Source organism: Anticarsia gemmatalis, chromosome 3 (genome assembly GCF_050436995.1).
Source record: "Anticarsia gemmatalis isolate Benzon Research Colony breed Stoneville strain chromosome 3, ilAntGemm2 primary, whole genome shotgun sequence".
Classification (NCBI taxonomy): Eukaryota; Metazoa; Arthropoda; class Insecta; order Lepidoptera; family Erebidae; genus Anticarsia; species Anticarsia gemmatalis.
In genome coordinates, this window is record NC_134747.1 from 9,579,785 (window position 1) to 9,594,752 (window position 14,968).

The 14,968-nt window shown below is 37.7% G+C and overlaps 1 protein-coding gene across 1 annotated transcript; it reads left to right on the forward strand.

Moving 5' to 3' along the window:
* Positions 1-12,744: 12,744 nt before the first annotated feature.
* On the forward strand, positions 12,745-14,968 carry tilB (touch insensitive larva B). The gene has a single exon (XM_076136357.1). The coding sequence runs from the start codon at positions 13,664-13,666 to the stop codon at positions 14,966-14,968; it is 1,305 nt and encodes a 434-aa protein (XP_075992472.1). The 5' UTR covers positions 12,745-13,663.

Below are 14,968 nucleotides of genomic sequence, written 5' to 3' on the forward strand. Positions count from 1 at the left end.
GATTTGATCATGTCTAAATAATGATTTGACCAATTAATGATTTGTTCAAAAATATATGGGCAGTATTATTAGAATAACAAATGTCGTTGGAAACAATCTCTATGAAATGTATAGTCCTAAGTCCTAGCCCTGTGGTGGACTAAAACTCTTTGGGCCTTATTGAGAGAAGTCCCATACTCAGCATTAAGACAATATATATCTCCAGACTTCTACGATCATATGATGCCCTCTACAACATCCAAAAATAAGTGTCGTTGAAAACAATATCTATGAAATGTGCAGTTGTAAATTTTAGTCCTGTGATGGACTGAACTGTAACGGACCTATTTAGAGAAGTTATAATAATATAGTCATCACATTAACAATATTGAGTTAAATATTGATCATAGACTTGTACATACATCACATATGAAGCCCTCTATAACAAGTACTGAATAATTCAGATGTTTTATGCGAAATGAGAGGTCCTCAAGGGTTTGTTTCGTATATGTGGAGTGAAATATTACCCTCCTCATCGCGTCAAGTGAGGAAAGTGAATACTGTTTGTATTACAGGGTTGTCGGTACTAGACACAAGCGTTACATATATATACCTGCATAAAGGTAAAATATTTAGAATTTAATTTCATTTAAATTTGGTTAAAACTGAACAGAAGCTAATCTCATCCTATTAATTTTACTAGTAATATAAAATAACATAAATGCAAAAGGTTGTTAGGAATCAATCCTTTGTATGTTTGTTAGTTACTCGTACACCATAAATTACTTGCTAAACTAATTTTAATAAAAGTTTATACACAAATAATTTATAGATTTTTAACACATGTTGTACTTTTTACTACGGGAAAACTATTCGCACATAAAAAATCGCAGACATAGGCTAGTGAGTAAGGTTAAATATGTTTGATTAATTTTATTTGGCTTATATTGTACCGAGCTAGACTTCACTTCGATCTGATGCATCACTGGTTCAACAACATTGAAATACGTATTTTAGCAAATTCTGATTTAATTGTGCCAATGATTTCTGTTTTTAAAATTCCCATGATTTTAAAGAGGCAAAGGTTTTTTATTACAGATATATCTACCTCGTAGATTCTTTCACGTTTACAAATCTAATTATATAATTATCTACTATTAACGCAAATAAAACTACACTCATTAAAAGTTATTAAAAAAAACATATTTATTTAATTTGTACAAATCTTAATTATATAATTATCTTCTATTAACGCAAATAAAAAGTGACTCATTGAAAGATATTTTAAAAAATATAAAAGTTTTTGTAGGTTTCAATGGTAATTTTAAATGGCATTAATACATGCTTATGTACTGGTTAAGTTAAATGTTCAGTGTAAATCATCCCTTGTGCATGGCAGCTGCAATAAGCCAGTAATTACAAATACGTTTGTTACATACAAACAAGAAGTTTGCAATGAGTTTACCATTATTACTTTCTTTGTAGAAGTAGTTCGCTACAATTGCCTTACAAAGTTATTGATTGTTGGACTGTTAGTAATAAAAGGCCACGGAATGTAATATTTGCACTTGAATTGAAACTAATTAGTGTTCCTTTGATAGCCTCTCCTTTCCGCATTAGTGTGAATACACGACTTATAGCAAATGTAGATATTCTACTCTTTATTTTTGCCGAGTTTCTTTTGTTCATCAAATCAAATAATTTATTCTAAGCTACTGCTCATAGATAGATACTTTAACCTAAGAATACATATATTATACATGTCTGACAATTAAGCATCTAACGCAATCGCACTCATCATGGCCTCTGATTCACACATAGCGCCTTAGAAAACCACACTGACTGCAACTATTGAAGTTAATTCTAGCTTTCATAGTTCATATTTAATTTTATGTAAAAAAATGTAAAGATTACTCTGTTTGCCTGTCAATAACGGTTTTATAACTAATCTGCTTAATCGTTTTAAGATACATTTTATAACTTTCCTTCCATGGGTTATAAGTAAATCACAACAAGTACCAGTTTTCATTACAGAGGCGATAGCAGAAGCTAGTCTAATCATAGCTGATAATTTAGTTATACATCACGTAGTAAATGTCACTTTTATACCTATTACTATTCTATAAACTATATAATAAGGTAGATAACGCGTAAATAATGGTAATATTATCGCGATCACTATCTATTATGGTGACATTAAGTGTTTCCCGACACATTTTAATTATACTGACATTTTATCAGACGGATCTAATCTATTCAAACGATATTATTCTGCCGATCACAAAATCCTGGGTTCAATACTCGGCTTGACAGTTTTCATAGGCAGATAGATAGATAGACAGATAGATAAGTCCTTTTTCTTTGTTCACAAAGTATCGTACAATAATATATCTAAGGAATAGTGAATGCAATCCCGATCTCGCGGGATCCCGATCTCGCGAGATCCCGTGTATTTTTTCGGGATCAATCCCGAAGCATAATATGACGAGATCCCGTTCGGGATTGTCGGAGAGGGTATTTTCAGCAGCTGGCTACATTGCAATAGACTTAAGATGCTGATTAGAAGATCGTACTATTGATACACTTTGTTTTTAAGAGGCTACTTTCAAAATGCCATGTGATTACTTTTTATTTTGATTTCCTGAAGCTACACCTACTTTTTGATTATGTTCATGTTATTACACCTGTTAATTATATTACGTTGTTAGTAATATTCAAAATAAAGGCTTTTATTTTCTTTTAAATAATAATTTATTGCATTCACCACACTATCACACACATATTACATTAAACAAGCCGTTTTAATCATATTATTTTTACTAACTGGACGGGATCCCGAAAATCTCGGGATCCCGCGGGATTGATATTTCTGATCGCGAGGGATCTCGAGTTGACGATCTCGAGTCGGGATTGCATTCCCTAATAAGGAATGAATGGAGGAATTTACGTTCGATACCAATTACAATACCGTTTTTCTAGAAAATTGGAAGAAAATATTAAAATAATTGAAATAGGCGTGACACTAAAGAAATACAATAATAAAGTTACATGCCAATTACTATAGCTAGTAATTATTAAGTTATATGACATATTCAGTGGGCGTGTTTGGCGGCAACCCTCAAAAGCTACGGAACAAAACGTATAGCACCCACAAGTAAGAATGAAACAGTCGCATAGTACTCGCTGCGAACACTTGCGTTATTTGCGAAAATATGAAAAATACTACGTACTTAAGGGGCTATAACTCTCACGGTGAGGCATTAAGAGGTATTATGAGGCACTCGGATGTTTTTCAATTTGCTAGAATGGGTGCGGTGTTCATCTTTATGACAATATGTGCCTAAGTTGAATGTGAAGCGCAGCGCTTGAGAGCCGCTGTAACGACGCCGACTTTTGTTATAACCTTTCGTACATCTTGGCACATCTGTACTCATCACAAAAAGGCTTTTTAGAACGGCTGAAATATTGTTGAATGAAAATGTGTATGTAATAAAGACAAGATAGTAAAGATTGACACATTGTTTCTAACATGAATACATTCAGTGAAGCTGAACGTAAGATCCTTGCCTCATATCTACTTAGCTATAACGATTCCTTCATATCAGCCACTATCTATAGTTTATGATTATGCATTTTATTCACGTAGTAGGTAGAAGCAAATGCAACTAATAAGCTTTTAACTATGTGTCTGTTCTTAGGGCAGTAAATATTCAAGTTACGTACGTTTATAAATAGCAGTATCGGATGATTATAATTTCCGCCTGACTCTACAACGCAGTACTTTGGCATCAAATCGCAATAAAAACACACATGCTTAGAGATATCTCTCTTGTAACCTTTTGTTTCTGAAAACTGATAATTCACATTCCCTAAAGTAGTGTTTTTCGTTACACAATTTAGCAATTGTTAGCTCTACCATATATTCAAAGTTGTTTTATATTTATATTAATGACTAACAAATGCCTTACAGTCACAACACAACATTGTGTAACGTAGAAACTCATAATTCATTCAAAAAGTCAACACTACTGACAAGCTGATAGAAAAAATAGGAAATAGTGTAAAAATAAGCTTCATGGAGCGAAACACAATGCGAAACCATTGTATTATATTGCGTAAACCGAACTGCGAGGTAAAAGGCGCTCTCGGCGCCCATTTTTACAAAACGAAATTCGAATGTCAAAACGTCAGTAAGCCTATGAAAGCAACGAAATATTTGGTTGTTGGGTCGGAACACACACGCGGCTGTGGCCACACAGGAAGCCAGGTTGCAGCATTAGAAAACGATAAGTTATGAGTTTTCGCGTAAAAACTCAACGCAATCAAATCGACAACATGTCGGTCACACAACACACGTCAACCGTGAAATGAAATGTGCACTCATCGGAGTTCGTGGGTATTGGTTTTATGCATGTTCTAATAATGAGTTGCTTGTTTCTATCAGGAAGCTAGGTATTTTATTTAATTATAAAAATATGTTATACTTCGACGTAACAATATACTAACACAACCCAAACAGTATTATTACAATACATTGGAGTCTATCTAACAAGAAATTTAGACAAAGCTTTTCGCAAAATGTTTGTCGTTACATTTTTTCACGCAAATACACTAGCTATCATTTCGTGGAGCTAAATAGCACTTGTAAAAAAGTGGATATTACACACAACCTTGATATACCGTCGTTGTCAGTTTGATACATTGTATAATGAAACATGCAATGCTTTCATATCATCTCGCAAAATAAACTGAAGATTCACCCCGTGACACTCACAAAAAACAACTGTTATACGACAAACTGATGCCATAAAATGTCATAAAAAATATTGCGCACCTCGCTTTAAATATTTAAATAAAGAATAAGTGAACATAAAAAGGCTGTATAGTGGTGCGGAGGTGAGAGGGGTAAGTGTGGGGAGGGGAGGGTTGCATTCGAGGTGAGGAGCAACAAATCGCGCGCATTATAAATGACAAATGTAAGCTGCGCGCACGCGGTGTCGGGTTGCGCCCACCCGCGCGCCGGATTAGTTTCAGCTTAGGTACGATTCAGACCAACCGGCTAGCGTCGGGCCGGGCCGGGCGGCATTTTACAATGCGGTAAAGAACATTTCCGCTGCGCTCCCTGTTCCTTACACCGAAATAGCTTTTGCCCTCTGCCCTTGACGCCTGACGACGATATCAATACTAGTGATTAAAATAAAAAAATAACTATTTGTAATTGGCTGATCTCTTTTCATAATCTTACCTTCTACAAATACTTTGAAGATAAATTGGTACTATACTAATATTGATTTAGGCTTGTAATGGGTGTTATGAATGATTTGTTAGATAAAACTTTACATGAAGTGTTTATAATATTCTAATATCTATTAGCATTTTTTTGGTTACGGTACTACCGTTGTCATTCAGCGCCTCTATAACTTGTGTAGTAAAAGAGTGTCAGAGATGTCATGACGTAAATCCCGTAATGAGCATGCGCGCCGCACGAGGCGCGAGGCGCACGAGAAAGCGACGGTGCGCCCGCGCCTCCGTGTTGCCGTCACAATGACTGCTCTACGCTCGCAACTAAACCTATTGAATAATTCTCACTTGAGAGTATTTAAGCTTTTATCGAGGAGAAGCCATAAATCGGTGCGCAGACGCGCGTAATCCCCGCCCCCGCTGCGCCCGCGCCCCGCCGCTAGCTATAAACAGAAGTCAACGTGTTGGACTTATAAATCGTGCTCTTAACTATTGTATCTCACGCCACAATAATGAAGTTAGCTCGTTCAGGAAGAAATACGGGCACCACGTGGGTGGCCGACTCTCTTGGAATAAATCCCAACAGATTATTGCATACGAATGCCTTTAAATGGTTTTTTGTGTGTAAGGTGATGTTGCGTCGACACCCGAAACTGTACAACGGGTGAAAGGGTCCCTGAAAAAACAAACGCTAACCGAGCCGTCGCCGCGGCACCCGACGATAACGTGTGGAGTAGTGTCGACGACTGGCCCACTAACCGACAGCTTCTCTTAATTTAACGACGTCTTCAATAATCGTAAAATACTGTCTAATGACTCTATCTTCATCGAAATAATTTGATAAAGATTATTGTAACTCTCCAATAAACTTTTCCATCAGCACATAAATGTAATAATTGTTAATTGCCGTATCGGGTGATCCAAAGTAGCAATTGTTAGAAATAATTTGCAGGTCACTTGTCCTAAACCAACTAATGTGATTTGCGTATTTTCATAAAATCGCTATAATATGAACAAATTCTCCTTGAATTTGAAAAACACATAGCAAGGAGCTTAATAACTAATGAAATAACACCTTATTAATAAACGTACTATCACAGCACACATCATCGTAAAGCTGTCAAGTCAGTGCAAAGAATCATGTGTACTAAAACAACAATCACTTTTATCAAAACTACAAATACGCATAATTATGAACATAGTAAACAAATATAAGTCTCAAGTTATAATAAACTGGCAAGCGTGTTCGAGCCGACGAGCCATGACTTAGAAAGGTCGTGACGAATGTTCGTCATTGATCGCCGAACAGAATGCGCGTGAAAAGGCGTGCGTAATCGCCCTTATAAACAAACACTCGCGCTCAACACTAAAACTGATATATTTCACCAAACTTTTATATTCGTTCGCTCCAACTTAAAATATATTACTTTTTCTTTAGCACCTTTTGTATCTTTTAGTGCGTTGTGTCCCCGCTTTTATGGGTGCAGGCGGTTCGTAAATCATTGTAGTAGAAGTGGTACACTCGTAAACAATAACGCTTACCGCGGGGCGGCCGCTCCTCGCGGACGTGCTCGATGGCCGCCTCAGGTGACGACATCCATGTATCTATACCGTACGATTTACGTGATTTGTACTTATGCACTACTAAACTTCTAAATTTTGCTGTTGATGTTTCCGCAATGTCTATGCCATCCAAAGCATTTCGATTACAATTGCCCTGTACTAGCTAAAAGTAAACACCTTCCAGTGCTCAATGCTCATATCTCTCATAAAATGAAATGCATGCTCGAAATTACAACAAAATATTAAGCAATTTAATATAATATTTTGACAAATAAAACCCTTCTCACATCATTGGAGTCATTGTGGACATTACATTCCCAATAACCGTTAATCCAGAGACGTGGCACAGTTGTAAATTAAACTTTATATCATTTTTAATGACCGCCACGAATGGTGTTTTGATTGCGGCCGGCTGGAGGCGTCGACAACTCGACACGATGATAAGACGACAGTTAACGCGTCTCACAAAAAACGCACATTTAATGGCCAAAAACCGACTCTCACAACTCCAGCACAAGACTCTACCCGCGTCCACCTTCATCTCCACGACAATATAACCTCTCTTTTATGTAGATTCCTATACCACAACACATCTCAGTTTTACGAGAATCTATCAAGGTGTTAGAAAACACCAATAAATATTGTTTAAGTACATTCCTCATAGTTATTTTGTATCGCATTATGGATTTTAGTCGACAACCATGACACAACCGCGCATTAAAATAACTGAACTTTTTTCAGCAGTAAACAGCAATTAAATTTTCGAAATGCGGTTTTTGTTTGACTTTAGTGTGCATATCGTTGTAATTTAACGCTTATTGGTGTTTAAACAGCTAAATAAACCGTGAAACGAGACCACAAAACGCGTATCTAAAGACCATCGAACGATAACAAAAAGAGCGCCATTAATCTCTCATTGTGTGACGTCGGTGAAACGTCCCGTTTTGTTTGCGGACTCGTCCCGATTTATACTAACATCACTCGTTTACAGTTCACCATTGTCCTTAAACTGACTGGGTGTGATCATACACAATGAAACTTACAAATGGGGCGAAAATAACTGTCCATACATCAAAACTGAGCACACAAATCGTAAATTAATTCTGAATGTGTGGCAAAAAACTAACGTTTCTGAAATTATAATTCATGTTCAATCAGGTAACATTAATCACTTTTAAATGTATCAAGTGAGGATAAATGAGTGCATTAATTAATATCTGCAAAACTTCTCGTTTGTAAATCATAGAACAACTTCACTGAACTATTTATCTAACTCATACTTATTGCTGTCTGAAACTCCCGCAACAAACCGCAATTTCTTTACTTACTTCAGAATGGCATGCACCAAGGGACCGTTTACTCATCTGCTAAACATCGTTAGGAATTTGTTAGTATATGATTATTCTTTTGTGAGTAGTGTGTGGGTCCCACGAGGCGATACTTCCCTAGGGCCCGCCGCCCGCTTCTCATGCTTCGATTGACAGGGCCCGACATATGACGGCCATTGTCACACTGACATGTTGACACTGTCAAACTTGACTTCTGTCCGGATTCCGCATGTAAATTGTAAATACGGAAACATTACCCGCTTGACTCGACGCACAATGTAACGACAAATTAAATAATAGAATAATGTTGTTAGACTTTGCCGCGCACAGCTGCCGTTTTGTTGCCGACTTCTGATGATTATTGACGTCAACGCGAAATTATAAAAAAGTGTAGTCCACTAAACTTGTAGAACTAGATTTTACTGAAAGAAAGTGTCATCTATTCATAAACCGTCATTTTGACGATATATTTGTAACTTTTAGTCATAAGTTTGTAATTGTGACGATAGCCATCCAACATATTTATCTCGATATTGATGAATGATTTGATTGATTAAGCATTTGTTTTCTGGATCTCGGTAGTAGCATTAAACATATATCTAGTGTTAATCTTAGCTTAAAACACGAAAGATATTCAATAAAAAAGTTGTATGATTAGCTCTTCTCTGACACTTTGCACTAAGCAACGTATACTAACACAAACTTTACTGGATACTAAAACACAACAAAGATGCGTTCATCAGAGTTAACATTTTAGAAATTCGAAACTACGCTATGAAAGAAAACATACATAAGTTTTAAAATGAGCAAATGAGTGCTCGCCCCCCGCGGTCACTACCCTGGCCGTCTCGTCTCCTGCCGCGCGCCATTCTCCAAGCCCTGGTGACAAACTGACAATTTAACTATTCACCTCTAATGTTGTTTAGGGAATATTCAATGGCCCAACAATCTGTTTTATTTATGGCCATGTTGTGCGCCCACAATACAAGGCTCGTCTTAAATTCTTTTTAAGCTGTTTCATTTCCGGACACAAAAACAAATCAGGTTCCAAGTGTTTTGCTTAATTTTTTTTAAGGTTTGCATGTTTGGGTTGTGTATGGGATTAAAATTGTGTTTAGTTACAGTCTTATTCAGTTAAATAGATGAGTCTTCAAGGTACTTAATTTTGTCTATTTTGTAGTCGTCTAGGTTGGTCGCAATGGCTTGGACAAGCTTTAAGAAATAAAACAGAATGTTATTTTGAAAACAGACAACATCATCAAGTACAGTATCCCAAAGTTTTCTGTTTCTAAATTCGTGTCGTCAATCGAATTTTCAACACACGATCACTATGATTGGTCCTCAAGATACAATTTGCCATGTCACGGCAAAACCGTGACCGAATATCGACCCTTAAGTCAAAAATAAGTCACTAGTAAGGAGTTTCAAAAACATTTATCCCCAGTAATCTGTGTGTAGTTACACAAAGATTGCGCATCTATATCTATTGGGGAGAGCGCAGCCGCCCCTCCTATTAGCCTCACTTTATCTATTCCTATTCTCCCCTCGTCTTTGTCCGCCGCTAATCCGCCAGGGAAGTGGCTAAATATCTTGTGCAAATAAACATTTCGCTTGTTCCATTGTCAGGGGATGAGCATTGAGCGGAGCTGTAACAAATCGGATTATGCGGCGCAAGGTGACGGTATCATGCTACTGTAATTAGTTTGCACTTAAGCTGGATTTATTGTTTTGGACGAATGTTTTTGTTTTCTATTTTATTATTTCTATAGTTCCGTTAAATGTCACAAATCGTGTACTATCTAATCGTCCATTTGTAAGCATACAATTGACACAATCATTGTATAATAAGATGGACAAGCTAGAAGTACAATCATACCAATACGTGCATGTATTTTAAAAGACGCGTTCTTTCACATTAATAACTCATATTCAATACATGAAACTAGCATATTATAATAAAAACTACCGAAAACAAACAAGGTGAGACGGCTAACGCTTGACACAGTAACAATGGTAAAGCTATATCATTGTGGCTGAGCAGCGAGGAGACACGAGACAGGTCTCCGCCCAGCACAGCCACTCGCCTTGCCAGACTTGCCAGCCACCCGCCACTTATATGTAAATATCAACGGAATAACTTTACTTACACTTCAAAACATTGCTTAGAAATAGCTGTCTCATTACACGACCATTGATACTTTCCATCTGTATTATTTACAATACTGAGTACCTACTGTTCCAATGTGACAGTAGAGTGACATCGAAGAAAAGAAAATATAAAGTTCTAATGTTCTCTGTACACACGGGAATTAATTTAAGTGATATAATTCTAAGAAATAGGTCGATAAAATCTTATCAGTTTTAATCAATTCGTATAAGAATTTGCCAAATATAAACAAAACGATTAAACTATTGGCCTGTGCAGCCTGTGCTCAGAGGAAGGTGAACGATAAATTTGCATATAATATCGTAGCGAAGCCAAATCTGAGTTTAGTGTTGCGTCGGGGACGATGACGCTGCACATAGCGAGGAAGGCCGGGGCAGGGCGCGCGCCGCATGCCTATTCATGAACAGCGACGGCTGCGCTCCCGCCCGCTCGCCTTCACCTCGCTCCCCACCGCATTTGAATATATACAATTATCTTGTTTGTTTTATCCAGCCTGTTACGCCCCTGCTTTGTACAGTGACCTGACCTTCCGGCGACCGTCACATTCCTCACCCTCATTCTACACGTAAAGCACCTTCGTCTGATTCAGAGTGAACTCGAAGCGACGGTGGCGGTCTTTGATGAAATTGAAAACTATTTCGCTCAGGGATAATATTCAAATTGCAGCTAATGGTGATATTCGGCAGCGGGCGAGTCAAAGGCGAGTGCTTGCCGCGGTACTCTGCACTGTTATTATCTCAACACCATCGCGCTCTCACCTAACCCATTCCTTTTTTAGCAGACGCCTCCGTCTTCTTCGTTCCCTCGCGAAACGAGAGGGACTTCCAGTCGTTTATACTAAACTCGACTCGGAGGCGTACCTCTGATATAATTTATCATTTAGCGTTGCCTACAGACATTATTTGAAACGCATTAAAATCGCGGTTGTGGAAAATTTGTCGGCATCGAAATTAGTACTCCTCTCGAAGTGCATAATTTATCGCTTAAGCCGCATCCGGCGCAGGCTGCGATATTTCTAATTAGAAATTCATTGACGTTGATGATCTCAAACTCTAATGTTATAGTGGTATCGACCAGATGCCACCTGTTCATTTAATTAATTATTTATTAAAACTTATGTCTGCTTTCGCTAAATGTTCAATTATGCAGTCATCGCCTGTTATAAAATATTATTTATGATTATGTAGATATTAAAAGTAATTGATACGATGCGTAAAATTAATAACCAGATTTCCTTTAATAAAAAAATAATAATTACTTTTTACTTTTTTTTAACGATTCCCGATAAAGCTAGCAAGCCTATGAATATTAAATATAAATATTTTTTTTATATATTTTAAGATTTGCTAATTAAGATTTCATGATGCTTCGTAGAAGTTATATACGGTATACCTGAAAATATATATAGGATTTGTAGTTAGGTTCGTTAGTCTCAAATAGAATTATCTTAATAATTTCGAATTCTTCTTTTAATTAATTTGATATTAAAGCAAAAAGAAACTAAACTTCGTGCAAAGATAAGGAAAGAAAGCGATGGTCGGTGTGGAGCGATCCGCGAGGAGCCGCCGGAGCCGGCCGCTGCCCTGAGGAAGCTGTCACGCGCGGCGCGAACACGTGATGAATATGTATCGGCAGGCCGTAGCGGCGCCTTGTAATTTGAGACTCGCCGGTAATTATTTACGTGAGAATGGGCCAGGACCGGCCCTCGCCCCGCACCGCAGCTCGGCCCCTCTCACCGGAACGAATCGTTGATTGCGCGCGAGTTGAGATGCCGCCGCCAGATTGCTGCTCACGCTCCAGTGCTTAGTGCTGCGACCGCGCAGACGCGCCGACTGCTCCGACAACACTCGACACTGCTCGACATTTGTTTTATATTCGTACATCTTGTCCACTCATCAAGACTCAGACTTACATAACACTCAGTCAAAACCAATTCCTTAAAAAAAACAAAACTGCTACTGCTTACGTAAGCAACTGGTTTCGAAGCTGCCGGGAACGCACGGCTTAAACAATAAAAAATGATATAATAATTTATATTATAATGCCGTTCTTAAATTACCCAGATAAGTAGAGCTAAAAGAAAACTCGTTCGTAAAGTATCAAAAATGACTCATTTAAAACAGATAAATCACTTCACATTAGCACGGCGATTTAACACGATACGACAAAATATAAGCGGAACAGTGATCTCTCATAAAGATTATGTTTTTTCTTTAATTTTTAAGAAACCTCTGTTGGAGTGATGACGGTTGTTTTGACTGGTCCCGACATTTGCGTGTTCCTCGCAGCGGTGCCGACTCTGTCGAGGCCCAACCGACCGAGAAAATATAACCTAAATTAATTGGCGAAACGACTACCTGTGTTGATCACCTGGAATTATAATAAAGAAACCTCCTCAGATTACTCTACTATACTAAATAATATTATGAATTTGGTAGAGCAGAAACATACTATAGATTTACCTGAACTCATGTAATTGTAAGCAGATCGCATAAAACGTTAATTTATACATAGGTAAGTAGGTAGTTTGGTTCTTTACTACTATTCAAAATTGTTTAAAATTAATAAATTGAAAGGTCCATTTAGACCGTTTGTGTTTGTTTAAACAACAAAACGTTAAATTGACTGCTTTCAATAAGTGTGTTGGTCGGGCGGAGTGCGGCTGGTGCGGCGGCGCCCCGCCGCGCGCTGCCTAAACACACACAGACCGCGGGGCGCCGCACCCTGCCCGCGGAGCCCTGCACACTAATAACACGCTCTTTCCCTCTGTCATGCCTTATTTCATCCGAACGTCTCTTGTTTTTTCCATACTGACATTTTTTCGAACTGTGAGCCCACTTGGAAATTAACAATAAAACGAGTTCCTGATGATAGTAATCCTTCATCTTCATTGTCTTTTGGCAGTTTCGTAGAATAATATATGTTCTGCTCTCGCGACTTGATATCTGAACGTCATATTATAAATGGCGTCGTTTAAAATATTTTAATACCCTCTACATCACGGCGATATTAATTTAGTACGCTTGAGTTGAGCGCTTGTGGTGCCACTGCTGGAATGTTAAATGACGGATTACCGACCACCGAGATTGAAAGATAACCACCCGTTCAAAATGATGTAGATTCTATCATTGCCACTTCTTTTAAGACTTTTTGTGTAATACTGATTTACTGAACGTTCTGACTTCACTTTAGCTTCAAAACTCAGCATAGAAATGCGCCGGCATAAAAACTCATACTTTGCTACTACAGAGGAAAATATTGATTAATCGAATCACCCGTAACCAAGCAACGGTTGTCATGATCTTTGTGTTAGTGCTGGTAATATCCTAATGTCACACAGCAAATAACAAAGATATTTTATTGACGTCGAAATATAATTAAAAAAATGGTGCGTATAACAGTGGATATGGTGCGTAAAAAGGCTGAACATCATGAGTGTTTGCTAGCGCCGCTGGAGGAGATCGCGCTCCATCAAGAAAACATTGAAAAAATAGAATACTTACAAGACTGGTGTCCGAAGCTGAAGATTCTTCTTATGCAAAGTAACCTCATAGCCAAAATTGAAAATCTACATAAATTAAAACACCTTGTTTATCTAAACTTGGCATTGAACAATATAGAAAGGATTGAAAATTTAGAACGATGTGAATCATTAGAAAAATTAGACCTTACGCTCAATTTTATTGGAGAAATAGTAAGCTTGGAAAATTTGGTAAACAACTACAGATTGCAAAAATTGTATTTGACTGGAAATCCTTGTTCAGATTATGAAAACTACAGAGAGTTCGTGATTGGAACTTTACCACAGCTTGCTTATCTTGATGGCACTGATATTGAAAGATCTGATCGAATCAAAGCACTTCAGAACTTACCCGTGATAAGATCTGATATATTATTTGAACAGCAAACCTATAAGGGCCAGAGAATGAAGCAAAAAACTCGATTGGAAAGAGAAATACGCGAAAAGTGGGAAAATGAATACAAAGATATGGATCCTGATGAACGGAATAAGAAATTTTGGCAAGAAAAATGCGAACATTCGCCTGAAGTTCGTTATGAAATTGAGAAAATGCGACAACTTAAACTAAAAAGCTATGAAACTGTTGACAAGAAGGTTGAGGAGAAGCGTGTGTACAAGTTCTTTGCTCCAGATGGGAGACCTTTTAATATAAATCAAGCCAAAATAAACTTTCTTTTTAATGATACTGATCCAGAAAAATATGTATTAGATTTGGCAGTATATAAGTATTTGGACACAAATCTTGTGGATGTGGATGTGCAGCCTAACTACGTACGAGTTACTGTTAGAGACAAGATATTCCAGCTCCATCTACCGGAAGAGGTTGATATTAGCAACTCTACTGCCCTACGATCGCAGATCACGGGACATCTAGTGGTTACGATGCCAAAGTTTAATGCTGTTATTAAAAAGCCCGTCAGCTCTACAAACAAGGATACTGTGAAAAATGCACAGTTGTATACTGACCACAAAGTAGAGGATTGCAGCGGCCGCACAGGACAAAGTACGAGGGAATATCTAGAAATAGGACCAGCTGACGATGTATTAGATTTTTCCAAAATGACTCTACCAAAATCCAAGCCTAGTTACATTGAGCCAAGAATTAAACTTGGTGAAAAGGCACCTTCCCCGGGTTTTGTGGACAACCCTGAAGTGCCTGAACTTATATAA

Bases quoted from the DNA above. Each gene is read 5' to 3' on its own strand.
- tilB (XM_076136357.1), top strand. From the start codon at position 13,664: ATGGTGCGTATAACAGTGGATATGGTGCGTAAAAAGGCTGAACATCAT.